At 38.4% G+C, this 23,893-nt stretch overlaps 1 protein-coding gene across 1 annotated transcript; it reads right to left on the reverse strand.

Moving 5' to 3' along the window:
* Nucleotides 1–659: 659 nt before the first annotated feature.
* On the reverse strand, nucleotides 660–23,186 carry ankef1a (ankyrin repeat and EF-hand domain containing 1a). The gene is made up of 10 exons (XM_017718443.2): nucleotides 22,741–23,186; nucleotides 19,376–19,734; nucleotides 17,189–17,388; nucleotides 15,543–15,692; nucleotides 14,817–14,940; nucleotides 12,877–13,711; nucleotides 10,966–11,192; nucleotides 10,384–10,550; nucleotides 3,474–3,614; nucleotides 660–1,794 (listed from the first exon to the last, which is right to left on the reverse strand). Exons 2-10 carry the CDS (start codon nucleotides 19,725–19,727, stop codon nucleotides 1,642–1,644), a joined length of 2,349 nt encoding a protein of 782 aa, XP_017573932.1. The 5' UTR covers nucleotides 19,728–19,734; nucleotides 22,741–23,186; the 3' UTR covers nucleotides 660–1,641.
* Between the last annotated feature and the right edge of the window lie 707 nt (nucleotides 23,187–23,893).

The raw sequence follows: 23,893 nt of genomic DNA on the forward strand, positions 1-23,893 counted from the left end.
TCCCCCTGCTGGCCGTCCACAGGAACCACACGCTTGTAGAGTGCTGCAGAATGGCGCATTTGCCCCACGTGGACGTGAGAAGCTGAAAACAGGCCCAGAAAAAGCTTTCCATGTAGTGCAACTATAGAAAAGAACTGAGATTCTCCTTCAAATTGAATAACATCGCTCAACGGTTTGAGACGCAGGGAACATTGATTTGGGACGGTGAGGAAACAGCTTTTCAGTGTCTCAGTCAAGAAGACCACTTTCTTTTCTCAATATCTCTTGTTTTGAGATTCAAGGCAGGTTTAATAGTGCGCTCATGGCTGCTTGTGCTCTAAGGTAAACAGGATAAAGGAGGAGAGTGTGTGCAGAGTTGCCTGCAGAGAGCAGACGCTACGGCAGACAGGACACACACTACGTGCCAACACACACACGCCCACGCAGGCAGCATCTCTCATCTCCTGCTTCACCTTCATACACCACTGATCCTCGCCTGACTAACTCACTGTGGCAAACAGATAAAACACTTAGTAATAATATAGTTACAGTATACAATAGTTATAGTACATTAATATGCAGGTGCATTATATAATTACATAAATGCAACATATGCTATGCAGTTACACTGGCATATAAGCATTCTTTAACTGTTTAGTCTGAAATGTACAAGCGAACCATAATGTTAGAAAATCCTCCTTTATTTGACTTCTTTACAGACTGTTGTCAGATATCATTATACCTAATTTCACATTACAAATCTTAGACCAAGCAACAGTATACTCAGTCAGCTCCATCATTTTTGGCACCCTCAGTAAAGGTGGGTCATGAAAAACTGTACTTGTGATAAATTAGCATACAGTAAAAATATGAAAAATTACATTTAACTAAAGTAAATTTAGTCTAAGGAAACAAAACAAAACAAAACAAAAAAAAATAAAAATAAAAAATAAATTTTTTAAACAAAACAGAAAACCACATGTGTCACAGTTACTGGCACCCCTAGAAAATCTTAAGAACAAAATGTAGCATGTTTAAATTTTTATTTCACTTTTTAAGTCCATCTGAGTGTTTAGGCACTTCCATGGAGTCTAACATCTAAAGCCAATTTGCTGTAGTGGTTCATAAACATGTGGACGATTAGGGAATACACTTATGAAATGAGATTGTTATGACTTTCATAAATCAGGCAACAGCTATAAAAAATAGCTCCACAATGGAAAAAGCCCATAGCTACTGTTAGCACAATAATTATAAAGTCTTGAATAACCGGAGCTTTAATGAACCTGTCTGGAAGAGGACGTATGTGCATTTTGCTCTCAGGCACAGTGAGGAGGATGGGTAGAGAGACAACAAATAGCACTATGGGGTCTCCCAAACTACAACGAGACACCACCCATTTGACTTTAATTCGGTGATCCAAGATGTGATGGCTATGAAAGGTGTAAATGAATGGGCTTCATTCGTGACAGGGATCTATATATTCAATTGATTAAGCTATTTGCAAAGCACCACAGAACTCCCTTTGCTTCACAGCCAGCAGTGTTGATGAGTGGACAGCACTAAATGCGCATTGTAAGTGCGATACTTACTGTACTATGGTTCGGCACTCCTAATCATAGATTCTGTTATATTACAAATAGATGCCTTAGAGCTAAAATCTCAGCTTTCCTCCAACAGCTCCAGAGTCTTCTTCTGAAGGTTCTTATTGAAAGGCATCTTGAAGTCATCAAAGTCTATCTCATAGGTGAAACGCTGTCTTCTTTTCTCCTTCTTTTCCATCAGTTGGTGGGTGGTCAGTTGTTTACCCCACACCTAAAACACAGACAACTTCCAATGACTAAATGCATAAATGATGGCTACTAATTGTTTAAATTTGATTGATGCAAAGAACCTGGAGTGCCCCTAGGTTCTAAAGAGCAACTCCTGTGATTTCCAAAGTAAATTCTACTTCTACTTCAGCAGGTCCTGGAGGGACACAGTCCTGCAGAGATTAGTATTTTTCTTTTTATAACATACAGAATAGCCAAAGAAGGCCTTTATAATCAGCTGCTGACAATGAGGTAGTACTAGTGATGTTAATTGTTAACTTGATTAACTGCTAACTGACAAATGCATAAATGTTTGGCCAATACTTTCAGTTACAAAGTTCATTTAATTTCCGGAAAGAATAATATTTGAATAGATACACTGATCAGGCATAACATTCTGACCACCTCCTTGTTTCTACATTCATTATCCATTTTATCAGCTCCACTTACTCTATAGGACCACTTTGTACTTCTACAGTTACAGACTGTAGTCCATCTGTTTCTCTGATACTTTGTTAGCCCCCTTTTTCCCTGTTCTTCAGTGGTCAGGACCACCATGGACCCTCACAGAGCAGGTACTATTTGGGTGGTGGATCATTCTCTGCACTGCAGTAACACTGATGTGGCGGTGGTGTGTTAGTGTGCGTTGTACCGGTACGAGTGGATCAGACACAGCAGTGCTGCTGGAGTTTTAACACCTGTTGAGTGTAGCCTTAAGGCCTATAAATGTGTTTACTAGCTATCAGCCTATGTAGTTAGTCCCATGACAAAAAAACCTTAAATGCTGCAAGCTTCTGACCTTTTGTTGATTGCTGTTAAACTATGCATGTGAACTTCATGCTAGGCCCACTCAGGCCATATATTTACATTTAGGGCATTTGGCTGACGCTCTTATCCAGAGCAACTTACAATTTGATCATTTTACACAGGTAGGCCAAGGTGGTGTTAGGAGTCTTGCCCAAGGACCCTTATTTACCTTACCTTAGAGGTGTTAACCACTACACTAACCAACCACCTATATATGTTTGTTAACTTGGTCTAATAATATGCGATAAATGTAAATAAGTAGTTTACATCAAATTACTATCACATCTGTTATGTTAGGTTAGGTTTCTTCATTCAGTAAAATCTAAAGCCTTGTTTATGTAACACACCGTGTTAAATGGGTCATGTAAATTATTTTAGGTTTGCCAGTTAATGTTTAATCACAGACTAATATCAGTCAGTTACTGGTCAAGAGAATTTGCTAAACTTCACATCCCTAGTAGGTAGAATGTGAAACTATAGTGCTCAATATATATACACTATGTCCAAAGGATTGTAGACACCTGCTCATCCAACATTTGTCTTCCTTTGCTGCAGTAACAGCCTCTACTCTTTTGGGAAGGCTTTACACTGGATGTTGAATCATTGTAGTGAGCTTTTGATTGCATTCAGCCACAGAAGAACTAGTGAGGTCAGGTACTGATACTGGATGATTAGTTCTTGATCACAAAAGACTCCAATTCATGGCAAAGGTATTCAACTGTACACTCCAGAGAAAGCAATATCCACTATCCTAGCAGACGCTTGGCATTACTTATGGTGACTTTAGGCTCATGTGCAGCTGCTCCTTAGTGTGCACTCTACTCTTTTATGGAGATTCTACAAACTGTGTGTTCACAATTAAACTATTTAACCTACCGTTCTAGGTGCAAAGCTGATGTCCACTTTGTTAAGTGCTCCACTGGTGATCTGAGTGCTGTGGAGGATCACGCTGTCCGCCTTCGCTGCTGTCTTCACTGCTGAGCTCGCCCCCTGCTGTGAAGACGCTGAATGAAGTCGCTGGGAAGACATGGAGTCAAGATGGCGTCAGGACATGCTGACACGGCCACAAACGCTGCGTGAATTTTAATGAGGGGCTCTACACGGCCTCCCCCGGCCACAGTAACAGGCAGCGCTGCTGCCTTGTCATGTGTGTGGGTATTTGTGTGTGGGGGTAATCTGACACTTCCTTTCACATTTGCTTACACTTTCCCTCGAACAAGGCCTACTCCTTTTTTTCCACAGTCAGAGTGAATATGGATGTGGATGGTGAAAAGGCTGTGGCTACACTGAGACAGATCAATTACAACTTGTGTATTAAGTGACAAACCAGCTTGTGTAAACCTACAGTAGAGTATTGTGCTCATACAGTATGTGGCTGTAAATTATACAACAGCCTTCAGTCCTTTATCAAAAGCTTTGGCCTGTTGATTATTACATAATCGCCTGAGTGTAGTTATTTGATCTGACTTTGATTATTTGTGCGGCCCATGAACATTTTCCAGAGTCACTGAATTTCACAATCACGTTTATATTGTAACAAACAGCTTTATGGCCAGGGAATTAGGTGCATTCTCAGTTGTGGAGTGGCAAATAAACCATGTGAACAAAGTTTTTGGTGAAAAATGATATTTGCAGTTTTCACTTACCCCAAATCTAGTCAATCGACCAAAGCTGATGCAACCAATGTGTGGGTGTTATTACATTATGAGGCTTATATTATAACAGACTCTGTTCACACTTCTGGATTTGACGCAGCGGGAAGTTGTCACAGTAGGGAAAACATTACAGCAGTGGTTGTGTTTACGAATGAAAATGTAGAGGATGCACACATTTATGTTCTCATTAACCAGTTTTTGCAGGTCCCCTAGTGGCCTTTCCAGTGTCAGAGCAAAAATTGATTCAGTACATTGATATCAAATATCAGATCAAATATTTTACTCATAAAAGTTATCAGACTAACTGGGGCACTGTTGGCTCCCTTTGTAAAATGTTGTGACTATTGAACTGCTAGTGAGCAATGACAGGTGAAACTAAACTAAGACTAACCTAATTAACCTAATTAATGTTTTCCCCATTTTGTATTATAATATTTTATACTAATGCTGTTTGCTATCCGGTGTCGACCAGAGGAGGATGGCTTCCTCTCTTGAGTCTTTGTTCCTCTCAAGGTTTTTTCCTCTTGCTCTTAGGGAGTTTTTCTTGCCACTTTCGCCATTGGCGATTCTCATTGGGGCTCGGACCCAATGTAAAAGCTGCTTCTGTAGAGCTGCTCTGTGACAATACCTGTTGTAAAAAGTGCTATCTATATAAATAAAGACTTGACTTGATTTGAAAGGGGAATTCACACCTCTCAACAGATGGCTGCTGCAATTGCTGCAATAAAAACAGCATTTAAACACAACAAAAACAGGTAGACCTGCCTGCCTACCTACAAAAATGAAAATCTAGTTTGATTTCAGTTTTGTACATCATACAGTACTGTGATAAAGTCTTAGGCACCCAAGACACATTTTCAAAATCTATTTATTTGTGTAGTTTGTGTTTATTTGCTGAGAAGTGTTAATATTGGAATAAACAAAATGTATAGAATATTAAATAATAATGATTATATTATTTGAATTGTGAATATGACTTTATTCTAATGTATATTGTGATAAACTCACTGCTGTGGTAAACTGTTTAAACATTTGCTTAGATACCTAAAACATTCGCATAGTATTCTACATGTTTCTATCTAAGTATGTTCCATCAATGTTACTGGAGAAAAATATATTAACTATATTAAAAAATATATTAACTATAATAACTCAGGGAAACAGGTGGGAATTTCCTGTCAAAGTGAAAAAGGGCTTAAGGTATTTATTCAATTTGCGCATTAAAAAAAATTATTTGGAGGTGCAGTCTTTATTTTCATTGAGTGACCAACGGCTACAAGTTTTTCTTCAAGAATTACCAACATGACCACAAGGCAATGATCTCATGAACTCTAAAGTCATCTCAAGTTATTCAATGAAGTCCTCTAATGTTAGCCGTCTAGTGTTTACCTGTTTAACTGTTAGCTTCTATGCTAACCAACATGACAATGTTTAATGACTTCAGTGTTTGAGCAGTAATATTACTAACATTAACATTTATTACAAAAGTGTAAAAACATACGATCAACAAAATCACCACCCATAACCCACACAGTTCACCAGCTTATCTACCTAATGTTATCTAACATTGCCGGTTTTTATTTTATTTAGTGATAATGTCACATATTCTGTCACCTGTTCACAAATAGTGCCAAAAGGACAGGCATCAGTAAACTGCTTCCAATGTGGAACTTATCCATTTTCCCTCATCTTGAAAATAAAAACTACTCCACCAATTGAACAATATCTTTTGTAAAAATTAAATAAATACTTTAATAAGGACATAAAAATGAGTCCTCTATAGTCTCATTCATAGACACAACTGCTTTAATGTTTTCCAGTCCCACTTAATATTAAGTCTTGCTAATAACTACAGAGTTATACATTAACAATAATGCAACAACAATGTAACTACTAATGAGGTATTTACTGTCACAGATGGATTACAGAAGTACACATTATGTAAATAGGCATACATCAACATCATGTACTTAAACAGGTATCTTGAAAGCTGTAATAGTGTATATTTATGTAATTACCTGTGTAATAAAGTGAGGGTAGTCACTTTCATATGAACTGCTGTTTGTATTAACAGATTGTAACAGAAGGTGTGTTTTTACCCACATTATAAGAGCAATTACACTGCATCTACATTAGAAACTCTCCTTACTTTTAGGTAGCTGTAGTAGTACACTTGTACTGTGACATGGTAATCTAACCAAAGAGCAGGCATCCATTCATCTTTACGCCGATCCTGTGAAATTACAGATTAATAGTATTCCATGTGATTTGATCAGGGTACTCTGCTATAACACAAATATTCCATATTATGTATGTAAAAGTTACACTTTGAAATAAAATGGACAGCTCTTGCATAGTGGTTATGTAGGTACAGTGAATACTACAAGCTAAAAGCTTGTAAAACTGACATTTCTGCAACAAGCTTGCCTCTGACCTAGCTCTCCTAGACCTTTGGTGTGTCTTCAATCCCTCTTCAAGAGAATATACTTGTTATTCAGCGACACACAAATCATTCTATAGAATTGATGTTATCCTCATATCATCAGCTTTACTATCACAGGTTCACTCAGCTGAAATCATCCCTTCATCACTCTCGGATCACCATCCAAATATTTCTAAATTAATCTTACACAACCTGTCTCAACATGCTCTCAGATTGCGGTTTAACACTACGTTGCTGCAGAATTAAAAATTTATTGCTGAATTTAGCTGTGGTCTTAAAAATTTTATGGCTATCAATTATGGCTCACTTACAGATCTACGAATTTTGTGGCAAACAATTAAAGGGATACATTAGGGAGAAATCCACTCTTTTTGCTTCACAACGAAACTAAATGAAATTGTTCATTCACTACAGATCCTATAATGAAACTGTTGCAGCTGAGCTTGAATTAAAGGGGAACTTAATTCTTTACTTAGAAGGCGTTCTGTAGTTGTCCATAGTATGCTTCCATAGTAGTTGTCCAAGCCATTTGTTGACCCTTAAATTGCACAATAGTGAACATTTTTCTGATATTCCAGTTATAAAATCACCCCAGGGTATTTTGATTACCGATGCGGCTCAGATTAAATCTATGTTTCAGCAGTTTTATGCGGAGTTATACTAATCTGAATCACGGATGGAATACAATGATCACATGAGTTACCTGAAGGCTCTAAATTTACCATGCCTATCTAAAGAAGAAGCAGATATGCTCAGCCAGCCAGTAACTTTAAATGAACTCAAAAAAGCTCTACAAGCAGTGAAGAAAGGGAAAGCTCCAGGCATGGATGGTATACCCCCAGAATTTTATTTGACATTCTTTTCCCATCTAGATCCACCTCTGTTAGACATGATAAATAATGCAATAGAAATAGGTTCTTTCCAGAGGGATGCGAACACAGCAATAATCTCTCTTCTTCTCAAACCACAAAAAGATCCAACCTCCTGCAGAAGTTATCGCCCCCTCTCTTTAATTGGATCAGATGTCAAATTATTTGCTAAGGTGCTTGCAACATGCTTTGAAACATATATGACTAAATTAGTTCACCACAATCAGACAGGGTTTATTAAAAATCAACTTGCCTCTGACAGTGTTCATCGGCTGCTACATATCCTTGATTTTGCACCTGATATACTTACTTATTTTTCGTGGATCTAGACAAGGCTGTCCGCTCTCTCCTCTCTTATTTGCTTTGTCACTTGAGCCCCTCTCCCCACTTTACTCTCCAATAACCATTAATAATACTCATCACTACATTTCTTTATATGTTGACGACATTCTGCTTTTCATTAATAATGTACCTGTAACACTTCCTCATGTGCTCTCCACTCTGGATATTTTTGCAGTCACTGGCTATAAGGTCAATAAGACAAAGTCTGCACTTCTTCCTTTGAATGATGCCATGAGGAAGATAAATATGTCTTCTTTAATTATCCCTATAGTAGTAAATCACTTTAGGTACCTTGGGATTGAAATTCATTCATCCCTTCAATTAACAGTTAAGAAAAATTTTAACCAGATATTTAATAAAATATGTGATGATATGAGGAACTGGAGTCGTTTACCTATTACTCTTCAAACTCATATCAGTAGTGAAAATGAATATTCTCCCTAGAGTTAATTTTATAAGTTCTATGATTCCGTTACCTCCTCCTGTAGGTTTCTGGGATAAACTTCCCTCTTGTATCTCAGCTTATATATGGAAAGGCAAGAAACCTCAAATTAAACTTGCTACTCTTCAGCATAATAAAGCAGATGGAGGACTTCTGTTCCTAATTTTAAATTATATTATTATTCCTTTGTTCTTCGTCCATTGTCAGTTTGGCTCAGTTCAGATACTCAAACATCTTGGCGGTCTCTTGAGGCGGTCTCTGATTGCTCCACATAGATTACAAGATCTCATCTACTTGAATATTCCTACAAAGCGATGTAAACTGAGACATGGTCCTCTAATTAGTAACAAAAAAAACTAACTAAAACCACAACTGTTTGGCACAAACGCTGCCCAATCTTTAATGAATCGGGACTTCGGACATTTCAAGACTTGCTCGCATTTTACAGTATACCAGGTTTCTCATTTTTTCTCTATCCTCGCCTTCATGTGGCCATTTGGGAAAAAGAGCTTAAAAGTGCTAAAAAGAGCTTAAAAGTGCCCAAGGTCAAATCAATTGCCCTATTATATGGAATAACCTCACGTCAGCCTCTAAGAATCCTAACCATCAGCTTATTCATTACAATTTTATCCACAGATCCAATTTACCTCCCTGTAGACGCTTCCATATGTGCCTTACTGCATCTCCTCTTTGTAATCTTTGTCCTGATGGTACTTATGGTACATTTTTACATATGTACATATGGAGTGTTTAACTGTGCGTAGGTTTTGGATTAAGGTTGATTTTACACTATCAGACATTCTCAATAAAACCATTCCAAATACAGTACAAACTTTGCTTTTGGTTGACGATTCTGAATGTAATTTAAATTGTGCTGAAAAGCGAATCTGGCTGGCTGGTCTCACAGATACAAAAAAAACGTTAGCCTTGTGTTGGCAACCTCAACAGTTTTCTGTGCTGGCGGCAATGGATCCTCACCTTTGTGGATATTATTAATATGGAACTTTCAACTGCAAGAATCCATGGAGCTAATGGGAGGACCGTGGGCTCTTTGGAGGGTGCAGCTAGAAAAGTTGTCAACTTATTGTGAAACCTGTTTTGCCTTACTAGATATGTCATAGAGACTATTCGTTTATTTGTTTTTTCACTGTTCTTTTCTTCTTTGATCAGCAGTGGGTTTATGGGTGCCATGGGGGGATGGGGTGGGGGGCTGTTGGGTGCTTCATTTTGTTGCTGTGTATCTTGTTGCTTATTGTATTTTGTGTTACACTGGAGCACTGTCTTTAAAAAATTTAAATAAAAAAAAGATGTATGTATTTAATTGCCTTCACCCTTTTCAACATGCTGTAACATCAATGAAGATCGTTCTCAGCACTGCAGTAACACTGACGTGGTGGTGCTGGTGCGTTAGTGTGTGTTGCGCTGGTCTGGGTGGATCAGGCACAGCCGTGCTGCTGGATTTTTTAAACACCTCAGTGACGCTGCTGGACTGAGAATAGTACACCAAACAAAAGATGGACTACAGTCTGTAAATGTAGAACTACAAAGTGCACCTATATAGTAAGCTGAGCTGATAAAATGGACAATAAGCATAGAAACAAGGAGGTGGTCATAATGTTATGCCCGATCGGTGTACACAAGCTGTACTTCTGTAATCTGCAACAATAACTACTTCACCAGTAGTTATATTGTTGTTGCATGTATTGTTAATGTGTAACTACACAGCTATCAGCAACACTTATTTATAATGTTTTACCTTCTATAATGACTTTTGCTGCATAGAATCCGTAAGTGTGAAAAGGGTCCACATAGCCATAAATTAACAACAAAAAAAGACAATTTTAGTCATTCATTAATTTCATTTTCATAACAGTCAGATTCCAGCTGTCCCTCAAATCTTAAGCATAAATGAAACCACAAAATACTCAGCTGTAGTTTATAGATCTGCATAACTGCAAAATTTTGTCTATGTATGATTCTGAGATGGAAAGGTGCAACTAAAAAAATGTTGTGTCATCATTCATACTGTTCATACCTTCTCCTTAGATGATGTGGAGGTAGCTGGTCTGGGTTTAGCCTGAAGTTTGGCAACCTTGTCCTTTTTGTTGTCCTTTGGCTTGGGAAGGCTATCAATCCTAGCCTGGATCAACTCCACTATTCTAAGGTCCGCGTAAGCACGGGCAATGTCCAAGCAATTTTGCTCTGCAATTAAAAGATTAAAAGACCCTGACTCCAGTGTGACAGCTGTGCCCAAAGTTGATCAATCTCAATGATTTAATATACCACAGTTTCAGGAGCCCCCACTGTGATGAGGTAGCACTGATCCAATAGCGAAATGGTGATATATGCTTCGAGCCTGCAATGAGATTGCTTGTGTAGGAAGATAATAAAATACTGGGATTTTCTTGCTGCGTCACTGCAGTAAAGACAGAAGTGTAGAGTGTGGATGTGGTGTTATTTAAGGTCAATAATGTCATAAGGTTGTGATGATGAGTTGAGTTTAACTAAACAGAAGAAGTCAATGACATCTGAATGACTGAATGACATCAAGAACAGTGAATGTTGTGTTATTTCTGAGGCTATATAGACTGATTTATGTGCTGACGTTTCTCTGTACCTGCTTTATTCTCTGCAGTCACAGTGGCTCCAGCTTTGAGAAGGTAATCCACACAACAGGGCCTGCCGCTCTCAACTGCCCTCATTAAAGGTGTGGCCCCATTGAGAGCTGGAGTGTCCACAGCAGCCCCTGATCCCACCAGTAGTTCAATGATGTCAAGCTGTCCGGCATGGCAAGCGTGGTGTAATGGAGTCCAGGCGAACTGGTCACGTGCATTCACATCAGCTCTATCAAACATTTACATTTCAGTTATCCTTAACTAGCATTTACACAATGTAACAATGTTCTAGTAGCAGTATATATAGAAAAGAGTATATGTAATGCAGTATTTGAATAAATCTGTATAAATTTGAACATTTATGCATCTATGCGAAGGATGTAAAGTATAAAATGCAGATTAAAACATTCATGAATATCCTAAACATTCATGAATTTCTAAAAGTTCTATGTAATTTACACATTATACTTTAAACCCAATGACAGCTGCATTCACTTGAGAAAATACATATATTTCCATATAAATACATATACAGCACTATGCCAAAGTCACCCAAGCATATTATTTAAAAGTATTCATCTTGGAAATAAGTGTGGTTTTGCTTGTAAAACATCACACATTAATAGAATGGACATAAATGCACATAAACACAGTACTAACAAGAATTTATGTTACACATTTTATAGTTATCTTATATGTTACATTTCGATATCTGAGAAGTTTGAAGAAAATCTTTGGCTCCAGATTTTTGTCATAAGAATTTGTTCAATTCCATCCTGAGCCCCTTTGATTTATCATAATGATTGATTAGCCAAACCAGGTATTGGAAGAAAACTACAATATTAATGTGTTTGACAATTTTAGCATTTTTTTTCTGAGCAGTTAATTACCCAGATTAATAGCTTTTATGTCTAATTTGCCTTTTGTTGACTCCAGTGTAACTTGTGTAGTGGACAGTATGTTTCGTTATGACTCCCAGATGTAATATTTGTTTTATGAGCTTGCTGCTGCTGTTCTGTGTTTTGTTTGTATGTTGCCTGATGTGCAGCACTCTGCTATAAAATAGGTCATCGATCACACTCCCTGGGAAGATGTTCAGGGTCCTCCAATCTGACATGAACTAGAAGTACACCTATCTAGACCCATCCAACACTCTTTGCTTCGCTGTGTTTGCTTTGTTAAATTCGTGAAAGGTGGCTCATGAAACTTTGTTAAATTTTGTCAAAGTCTTTGTGAAATTTTGGAAAAACGTAGGAGATGAGTGCCACTCGTTTTGCTTACCTTTTCTTGAGGCTTCAAATAGCTTTTTGTATCATTGCTCCATTTTCGTTTTCAGGTTCTGTTAGTCTGTAGAACCTTTCGTTGTTTTGTTTATTATTTTAGCACATGCTTATATAAAGCTTACTTTCCAAAACTTAACCTTGATTTTTTAAGAAACTGTGTATAAACCTGAACTGGTTTACCGTTGAAACAGTGTCCGGAGTTTGGTCTGAGGAAAAGAGTCCATTATCAAATACTATTATGGGCCTAGAATGGGTTATCACAGAGCCCTGATGATGACATCCTGTATAAATAAAAATAATGCATGGCCACGCCTTATTAACACATGGGAACAAAATCCTAATTCACAGCCATGAATTAATAACGCCTGGGAATGAGATGATTAAGTTGTACCATGACTTAGTAAGGCGTGGGCACGAGATCCCAGCTTACTAAGTGGTGGTCACGACTTAATCATCTCATTCCCATGCCTTAGTAAGTCATGGTCACGCATTCTTTTTATTTATACAGAACATCACCAGCAGGGCTCCGTAGGTCATAACAATTCTGAAACTCAAACAAAATACAATACACTATTTGTTTTTCTGTGATAGAAGCCCTTTAATTGCCTGAAATATGATGGTTATCCTTACCCAAGGTCAAGCAGAAACTTGGCCACTTCATAATTCCCACTAGCACAAGCAGTCATGAGCGGTGTCTTGTAGAAGCGATCTTTTACATCCACGGGGACCTTCTGATTAAAGGCGAGTTTTAGGGAGTCAGTGTCTCCGGTCTTAACGCAGTAGCTGATGTTTATGTAGATCTTCTCTGGTTCGTCTATGTACCAGGCTGAGTCGTCCTCTATTGGGTGACCTGGTGGATGGTCCCTGTCAAAGCGGTTAGGGTCCGTAACAAGCTGGTAGCTCTCTATCATAAAATGTGGCGGCCCGCCATCATCACGACGGTAGATGAGTTCTGGTGGGATGGAGCAAATTGGCATGGGAAGGTTCAGTTTGCTTTTCTTCTGGGCCTTTCCTGCCTTCCCTGCCCTTTTCTTCTTCCTTGATTCATAGGAGGCCATGACGAAAGTCCTGGGCAGGTATCTGAGACCTTTGAAAAACTCATTGATGTTAATCAGGCCTTGCCTTTGCCTGTCATGAGCCAGCAGGATTCTCCGGACATGTTCGCCCTCTATAGGTGCCTTGAGCTCATGAAGAACAGAGATAAACGTCTCCCTGGAGACCATCTCAATGCCAACAATTCCGTCTGAAGCAGATTCGAAGGCCTTACGCAGTTCAGCCTCACACTCATGAGACCAGTCATGGAGGGTCAGTGCCCATAGTTCGTTAGTGCCACCTGAGCCTTTAGAAAACTTCCCATGTAAGCGTTCAGCTTTCTTCAGCTCTTTGACTGAGGCCTTGTGACCCAAGTCCTTGGCAATCTGACGGGGTAATAGGCCCTCCAGGTTTTTCTGTTTGGGGTTGCATCCTGAAATCATTAGGATAAAGCATTAGCTTTACCAATCTGGAGACTTACAATATAGTTAGTGATTGAAATTGTCACAAATTTCAAGGCAGACATGATTCTATTTTACTGCTTAGTCAGTGAGAAATTCAAATTAGCATGAGGATGAATAGCAGCTATTTTGCAGTGTGGCTTCTTGGTCACGTTGACTTGGCATTATGAACAAGGAAGCTGCTACTGTGTTCTGTGCTATCATTCTTGTGTGGACTGCTCTGACACACTTGCTTCAACATCAACCTGCCAATTATGAAACAATGAGTAAGTTAAATCAAGTGTGTGGGAGCAAAGAAAACTTCAAACTGCAGTGGCAGTATGGTCACTGAAGTGCTAGTGTAAAGACACTTAGGCCCAATCCCATTTCTTATTTTTACCCCTACCCCTTGTTTTCGAGTATCACCCAAACCCCTTGGAACTGAGTTACAAGGGTAGTGGTTGAAATCTTGCCCAACAAAATGGGACTAACTCTTTGGTGATATGAAGCTGAAGTCAGCTATTCCCCAGCTTCTTCTTTGAATTTTCCCGTTCCACCTTAAATGTTGCAGCAGTTACATTCTGGTACTTCAGGCATCAGAACTGCTGGACTATTTAAGGTGGAATGGGAAGGTTAGCTAGCTAGCTACCAAGACATTAGCATGCTATCAGCTATTTTTTATGCTTGTTATGAAGGAAAGGACTATAATACACTGAAACGACAATAAATTAAGATGATACAATGGTTATTGTAACATATACGCATAGCCAACTTGCTGTTTTTTCTTATAACACTCTTGGCGTGAGTCTCTGAAAAACCTTTGTTTGGAGGGCCACGTAGCCCTAACACTTCGCCCTATCCCTCTATCTCAACAAAAACTGGGACCCCCTACCCCCTGACGTGAACACACAAAACAGAAGGCTATGGGTTAAGTGGTAGGGGTGAGGGGTGAAATGGGATTGATAAAGATAAAGATACTTAAAGATATTTATTCACATATTGCAAGTTGCTTTCATTTCAAAGTACATCCATAATCAGATTCAACTGAAGATACAGCTTGTTTCTTGTAATCCCTTTGAAATCATTTAAGTAGGCTACCTCTCTGAGCCAAAAACCTGCAACAGTCAGCAAAGCCTCCCCGGGCAGCATAGTGCAGAGCTGTGTTCCCTTCGGCTGTCAATAGTCCCATATCCGCCGCATATGCAGACAACACCTGGATGATCTGCACAGGGAATAATGTGGAGCTGAAAAGAATAATTTGCCTAAAATGTTCGTGCTGCTTATAATAAAAAAGATAGAAGAGATTAGACGGCATGGTGCAAACAAATTACTTACTTCTACCTGACTTTTACCCAATAACATAATGAAGTTCAGCGTAATTAAATTCATTTTAAAAAATGGTCAGTTTGCCAAAAGAATGGAAAAGAATATGGAAAAGAAATATATATGCAAAATGAGTCATTAAATACATTAGAAAATATCTGAGAATGACCATGTATTTGTATTTAATGTCCTTTAGCTAATGTTATTATTTATAATGCAAGTTAATGTAAATAGATTTTATTCCAAGAAATTTTGGAGCATTTCTTTTCATCCATTGTTCATTCACACAATGTAAGGGGCAGCTGCTGTGCTTGAATGATAAATAAAAAGTGGGGAAAATTACATGTATGTTTGTGTGTGTGTATATATATATATATATATATATATATATATATATATATATATATATATATAAAATTAATTTTTTTTACATACGATTATTGCATTTCCTTCCTGTGTGGCATGTGACTGCTGCTACAAAATAAAAAAAAATGTAGTTACTTCAAAGTTGCCTGTTTCAGCTGCAAAGTGAACTGCATGGAACTTCTTGGCGTCCAGTGCATTGACATTGGCCCCTCTTTTGAGAATGGCTCTGACCAGCCCCGCTGCCCCTGCCTTCACCGCCTCCATCAATGAAGTGCGCCCTGTAACCTGAAAAACAGCCCAGGAATCCATCCTCACACACCTGCTATCAAAGTCTATTCAGTTCATGCATTCACCCCTGCCTCCCCCAACATTCTGCTGCTGACAGGATTTTGACATATACACGCTGTCAGCATTTTCAGAACACAGCTTTTGTTGTAGTGTGTCGGAATGGGGGAAAGAAAGATCTGGCAAAGTGACTTGCTGTCCCAAAAGAATATCTCCTGAGTTTGGGTTCTTTGATCACAGAAAGGGCTTAAACCCTTTAGTGCTGGCCTGCATTGACAAAATTCATTATCACAATATTTTAGATTGCAGTGTCCAAGTTTTGGATGGTATTTGGGTTGAAATAGATGGCATTTTAGGAGCTTGAATGAAGGGAACTTTTGAACTGCAACTATTGAATATTTCCATTCTTGAATATTCTACTGAATATGATTGTGAATACTTGAATACTCTGAACAAATAAGAAGGGTTTCACTCAGTGTTTTTTTCATTTTATTGCCCAGCACAGTCTGTATAATCTCCCTACAGCTCCAGACAACTAGATAGTAAGCTGTATGCTCTCATTTATTCTTGTTAATAAGTACAATTGAGAACATGCTGGCTAGCAATCCAGAACATAAAGGAACTTTTCATGGAGTTTGGACTGATACTGCTGCCTTGAGTTTAGGTAGTCTCACAAATGAAGCCAAATCACCAACAAGACTGTGCAGAGCTGCTAGAATGTGGCTTAATAAACAAACATCTGTTTCCTCAATTATTGAATTTATTAAATATTATTTAGTATCTGTTGCAGCCCTACCTGAAGTTTCTGCTGGTGCCAGTCAGTTACTGAATACAAAATCCAGAACCTGAATCTGGATTTAAGGTCTGGATACAAACACGTAGGATAGAGACAATATATTGGACAGCACTAAAACCCTTTACAGTGGAACTGAGTTACAGTTAGTAGCATCAAAACAGGCCTTTGCTGCTCACAAGGGCAAAATAACACAAATAATGTTATTGCAAGGGATGTCTTGGTCTCCAAATAGGTTATGAATCATACCACTTTGTAGAACCAATGATTCATATCCCTGTTCTCACATATAGAAACAGTATCCTTTATGCTTGATCACACACTCCTACAAACTGTGATATGCTCCGTCCATCAAATCATATCACATTAGTTTTTTTGTTTTTATAAAGATGGGCACATAATCACATAATCTTACATATGTCCCATATGCATTATCTGTATAACTATCTATAACCGTGTATAACTATCTAGATGTAATCCTAATCCTTTTTAAAGAAAAATTAAACAGAGCTTCAAAACATAGCACTTTACAAAGTCAGGAGCATTTTGTTGTTGCAAAAGTCTGGATGTTTTTTGTCCTGAAAATGTACAAAAACAAGAACACCCATACACACACACACACACACACACACACACTTACACTCACAGCACCTCTGCTTACTCATACTTGGTCAGTACAGCGCACACTCCTGGGATGCTGTACCTGATTGGTGGCGTTAGGGTCAGCCCCCCTCTCCAGCAGGCTGAGGCACATGCCCTCGCACTCCAGAGCGTTCTCGCAGGCCAGCAAGAAGAGTGGCACGCCCGCGTGCGACACGTTGTTTACGTCGGCCATGCTGTTCAGCGCCACCTGCAGGCAGCGCATGTGTCTCTTCGTGGGACAGACGCAGTAGAAGAGCATGCCTGGGAGAGCAGCCAGAGTCAGATCGGATTACGGACAAGCTTTGCTGGGCCCTGCCCTGATCTGTAATTAGACAGAAGCCATCATCCTGCACAAAGGGAGGATGCTGCACGCTGTTAAGTCTGATCCCTGCAGATGGCATGGCAATCGTTAAATTATGTGACAGATGAATTAATAGGAGTTTTGCAGAGCCCCTTGCTCTGTGGAATTACTGTCTCAGGAAGAGTACTTGAAACCTCATCAATATCTTAACGGTGGGACAGAGAGTGCATAAGTCGAATGTCAAGGGTTTCATCTTTGGTAGTCCATCTACTTTACCACTTATCAAGCAGTGGAGCATGAAGATGCATTAAAGTTACCTCTGTGGAGGAGCTCTACTTAAAGCAATAATGACAGGATTGTTTACAGTAGATGAAGCATGGCTACTGCAGTCAAACACTGCCTATATTAAGACTTCAGCAATACACAGTTACAGATAGTAATCTGGCATTTCTAAGAAAAAATGACTAGTAAGTGTGTTTCTACATTATGGATTTCTAAATTTTCAGTGTGTTTCTGTATAACATGCTTTTCTCAACAAAGAGAGCTGCCGCTATCAAGAAATCACATATTCTATCGCTTACTTTGATGACTAATTGAGTAATCAAGACATTTTTAAAAAGGCTAAATAATACAAATGTACCGAACAATAGTAAGATTCCAAAGGAATCTTAAGGAAAAAGATAAACTAGGAAGCCATTTTAAAAGGTCTCATTATCTCACCAAAATAGGTGAAAAATAGCAAAAATTAATTAAATAAAAAAAATAAAAAAAAACAAGTGTCACTACCAGACTATTAGTAAGGGAATTTAAAATGTCACGTGTCAGAAGGAAACTATCTACAAATGGTAACTTTACAGGAGAAGGAAACACCTACTTTACTTTTAATGTAAGTCAACAGAATCAGATTTTTTTCCAAGTCATTTTGGGCAGTTTCTTTTGGTCCATTATTCATGAGATTTACATACAGTATGAAGGGCAACAGGCTTTTTCAAATTATGTAAAAAAAACTGAAAAGCGACAAAAATGGAGATACGAGTTTTTCTTCCGACAGCAGCGATCTAGATTATCACCACGCAAACTGCAAACTAATCACTGATAATTCACAGAGCAGGCAAATGAAGTAATCAGCTCTAACTGCAAGTCGCTCTGGATAACAGCATCAGCTAAATTGCACAAGTGTATTTAAATAATGCCCCTGACAAAAAACCTCCCGCTTTTGGAGGGGTGACTAAAAACAGCACACATCAGGGTTGCTCAAACCTTTCATCTTAAGAGGCCAAAATACAATGATTTTTGTGGGCAGAGGCCCAAAAAATAAACAACACAATGCACAAAGAAAGAGGTAAGTTTTAAATCATGTTTTTAATTTTTTTTTGTTAACATTATGCTATATTTGGTAACTAAAATACTTTTTAAACTAGTTTAAAAAGAAATTGAGAATTTAATGAGTAAAATGTAAAAATATGTTTATTCTCTCATTGGGTGAGTAGGTGGGGTTAGTGTAACTGGTGGGCCACATCAAACATCCTCAGAAGCCAACTGTGGCCTGTGGGCCACATGCTGGGCCTGATATACAGTCTGGAAGCTCTGTTTTTTCTAGATTGTTTTTTTCAGTGACTAATAATGGCACATGTAAATATACGCCACAATAACTAGATACCCAAAACTAAAACTGCAGCAGCTTATAGAAATATTAAAATCTAAAATCCCATAACACCAGTTTTTCCAGGCATTCCTGACCTTTCACATGAGGAAAGTGTGGCAGGGCTTACAACATATAAAGGTTTCTGATAAAGTTGAATTGCTATTTTAGTTGTTATAAGAAGCATTTGCAATATTTACATGCAAATTAAGGGCTTGAAACGCACTATATACTGTATACTGCATGAGAAAAGGAGAGAGAGAGAGAGAGAGAGAGAGAGAGAGAGAGAGAGACAGATACTCTACCTTTTCCTTCTACGTCTGTCAGATTCATATCTGCATGCTTTTTGGCCAGGACAGCAACTACTCTGTCATGTCCGAGCTCTGCGGCCAGCATCACTGGTGTACGCCCTTGCTTGTCCTGAACATCAGGACGGGCACCTTGAGCCATGAGGAACTCCACCATATCGGTGTTGTTAGCCACAGAAGCTAAATGCAAAACACCCTTGCCCTCGTGTGGCTCAGTGAGATTGATGAGGTCATCAACACCCAGACTGACCAGTCTCTCTATCTGGGCCTTGTTGCCCTCATGGACACACTGCAGCAGTCGACAGATCTGCAACACTTCCAGCCGGCCTTCAGCCACCGTAGACGCCATCTGGAGCCTGGTCAGATGAGGGTACATGAAGTTATGCTTTTAGCTACGTAGTAAATGATATTGTTCACTTACAGAGATTGATGTATTATAAGACATCAGGTAGTAGTTGCACAGTGTGCTTTAACAAAGCTTCGTAATATGGGACATGGAAGATATAGGCCCAGAATGATAATCATTATTTAATTTGAATTTCCATTAATAATTACTTTTGTAATTGAATCAGCTTACTGATTCAGAATTAGTTTCGGAAGAAACTGAAATTGGATAATATACAAGCCTTTTAAAGTTTCCCCATTACCTAATATACCTATTGTGTATTCATTATGGTCTATAAACCCTTCAATTATAACATTAATGTTTAAAGGAAACCCAAAAGTGTGTAACATAGGGTGCAGTAGTCTAATAGACATTACTTAACGTTTTAAGCTCAAATTCATTCATGATGCATCAATAAATGTGGTAGAATCAGATAAACAATGTCCTCAGGTGCTATTTAAATAATGCCCTTGACATAAAAGCTCCTAATTTTGGTGGTGGTGCTGGTGGGATAACTGAACTTGGCTTAGACTGTTTAGAATGGCATAGAAATCAAGGATGCTACTAAAAACAGATGTGCCCAGAGTGAGGAAAGGTGCTGTATAACACTGAGAATGAAGTTATAATAAAATTAACATCCAGATGAATTTTGAAAATATTTGAAAAGTGGTGATCATATCTTGAGGACGATAACTCTGCAAAACTGACTCGAAATAGATAAGTATGTAATTTACAGTATATAATAAAATACATTTTGGTGTGCAGCCTGTAAACGTTACATCTACACTGTACACGTTACCATTTTATGTAACATAATACAAATCATTTATATAACTAGTTCAGACTTTTCAGTGGCAGTGTAACTCTGTCATCCCCAGTTTTAACAACTACGGTTAATTTACAAAATAATTCCCTGGGGGATTTATTGGCATATTAACCAAGTTATTCAGAGTGATCTGATGTAAACTGCTCCTTTCTAGAGAAACATACTATTTTATTTTTTTTCCTTTACAATGGTGGTGATAGGAACCAGGGGTCACAATGTTAACAAAGCCAATATAGCCATCATATTTGCTATTCAAAATGACCAGTGAATCTATATATATTTAAAAACGAGTTTTTAAAAATATGTTTAAAGTCAAAACCTTTTCTTAAAACTATCACAACAAATGTTTCAGGCATCAGGAGACATTGTGAAAGGTACTAACAAAGGTCAATCATTTTTCAATATTTAAAATAATATATTCCTGTTAGAAAGCTTTTAGAGACATTAAAGGGGAACTCCACCATTTTTTCTGCATGAATAAGTGGTTAAGATGTAAACAAAGTGATTCAGAATAGTTGGTGCATAATGTGTAATTCTAGAGAAACTCAGCACGTCAGAATTGTTCACAGTGGTGGTGATAGGAACCTGACGTCTGAAGGCCCCTAAAAGCTACATCACAGAAAGTTATTGCATTAAATGGTTATGAATACTCAGCCTGATGTCTGAGACATTGTTTTACCGCAGTTTTGAGATTTTAATCAATTTGTTTTAATCTGTTCATGGTGGAGGGATACATTCAGGGTGTTCAAAGGCAAAATAGTTCCCAAAGAAAACTTTTTTGTTATTTGTTTCCAGATTTACCACTATTTTACCATCGTCCAACATCACATACAAAAACCTCAGAAGACTTGTGTCTGTTAGCGGTTCTGGATATTAAATAAAATGGCTACATTTGTGCTGTAGACATCAGGACCCCTGGTTCCTATCAGCACCACTGTAAATAAATCAAGAGTCAGTAGGTTTCTCTACAAATGAACCATTTCACATCAAACCACTCAAGGACATTGTTTACATTTCAAACGCTGAATTATGCAGACATTTAGAAAATTTCGCAGAATTTCCCTTTAAACTCTTCAGACGTCTGGTGCCTATCACCACCACTGTGAACAACTCAGACTTGGCGCGTTTCTCTACAATGCAACATTTTTCATCAAACCACACAGAATGGCTTTATTTACATCTTTAGTCTTTAATTATACAGAATTTTTTAAAAAATCGGTGGAATTTCCCTTGGAGTCCAGCTGAACACACTGATAAACACCGTAAGATCTCGCTCAGCTCTGGGGATTTTCTTCTTTTTACTGTTACATACAAAATTAGCAGGACTTGGAATTCTTAAAACAAGACTGAGGGAGAATGAAGCTGCTGAAATAGTGATGATATAAGCATAGCCTCTTAATCTCCTTGGGACCACCGGTGGTTCCAAAACGCACTTCGTCATATTCTTCATAAATTTCATATTTCATAAGCTACATCCAGAAGCTGGGCATCGTATGAGGCTGTAACTCTTCTTTCCAGTCAAATAGATGGTGGTGTCATTTTAAACCCTTATAATAAAAGAAGCTGAACTCAGTTTGTTTTTCTACTTAGTCCACAAATCTGGGCTATAAACAATAAACAGATGGCGTCTCTTCAGTGATCTGCTCTGTAAAAATTACCTTTATAGATTAATACAAAGAGTGTCTAAGATGTCAGCAGCAAATTATAAGCATATAGTAATATGTGTAGATCATAAAACACAGTTTCTGCTCATTTGAGGGGCTTTTACTAAATAAATAAATAAATGAATAAATGAATGAATGAATGAATGAATGAATGAATGAATGAATGAATGAATAATTTACATTTATTTCATGAAGTTACTGAATAATTTGCCTTACGATTTGTTCGTGTAAATTCAGATGGAAAAACCAAAATATACACGGGAGATTAAGAGCTTAAATAAATCAAGCAGGCCTCTTAACGGCTAACCTAACCTAAAAATCTCGCTATGCTAATATCAGCGAGGCTACTCGACCGTTACAGCTAAACTTGGATAGAAACGGCTGCCAAACCTGAGTTGACCTCCAGACTCGAATGACACTTTTAAAGCACAGTCAAACGGATTAACAGGTTAGATGTTCTGCTTATAGTGAAAAGAAGAAGATTTACCCGGTTTCTGTCGATAATCCAGCCACTTTCTCGACGGCAGCTCTTGTCGGCCGAGTAAACTTCCAGCGCTGCGAGTTTCCAAGCTCGGCGTCTCTTTTCCTTGCGCGAGCTCGTCTCCATGGCAACGGAGAGGCACGCGCGCGCCCTCAGAAAGCGCGTCAAGAAATGTAGGCCTCGGTGTTATTCAGCTTCTTTCTTACTTAATCGCCGCTCTCGGGTTGAATTACGCCGCGTTTGCGAGATCACTCAACCGGTCGTGTGTCATGGGAAAAAGTAATATCGGTTTACACGGCAAGGTCCTCGAGTAACTTTAGTGCGAATGAGTGACAGGAAATGCCATCTCGAACAAAGAGGCAGGCTATAGCGTGTCGCTTCACAAACGACCTCACAGTGGAATTTGTGAGCTGCATAATTTAGAGGACAAGCAGTGCTGGGCTCAAACCTCTGTGGTGTCCCTTGGGCTCTGTACAGTAGGCTAAATCTTTACGCTGCAGACATCAGCTTTGGACACAAGAGGTCACTAACAGCGCACACACTGTAGCAGACTAGACCAGAGAACCTGTAGAGAGGAGAATCAGAGCCGGTCTATGATATAACGAGGGGAATAGGAAGCGGCCAGGCTCCTCATAAACCGGCTTTGACTAGACTAATGTCTCAGGATCAAATCCTCCTCTCAGTGATAATGGCTTCATAATCACAGGCTTTATTAAATATCTTTATTTTAAACACACATAACAAATAGGCTGGGTTGTGATGTAACATATACATCAGAATACACAAATGAAGTACCTATTTTCAGTCCAAGCTACATTTAAAAAAAAGCGGTATTCAGAATAGTTATCTTTTACACTTTTAGAGGAATACTTTTAGAATATGTAGCCACTGAAAAAGAACAAAAACATACACACATCTTCAAATAATCTCCACAGTAACACCATCAGTGCTTATTTATTAACTATGGCATGTAGCAAACATGTTCGTTTAGATGATTTCTTAAGAGTATCCCAATTAACAGCTTCTTTACAAACACTGAAGTTCCTACTAAAGCCTGAGTAGACTGATAAATCAAGCTGATAAGACAGTTAGTAATCTTTAGTTTTACTGAGCTTTTTTGCGGCATGGTAGCAAGCTAATAATCTCTGCGGGAGTGGAC

This window comes from Pygocentrus nattereri, chromosome 4 (genome assembly GCF_015220715.1).
Source record: "Pygocentrus nattereri isolate fPygNat1 chromosome 4, fPygNat1.pri, whole genome shotgun sequence".
In the NCBI taxonomy this organism is placed as follows: domain Eukaryota; kingdom Metazoa; phylum Chordata; class Actinopteri; order Characiformes; family Serrasalmidae; genus Pygocentrus; species Pygocentrus nattereri.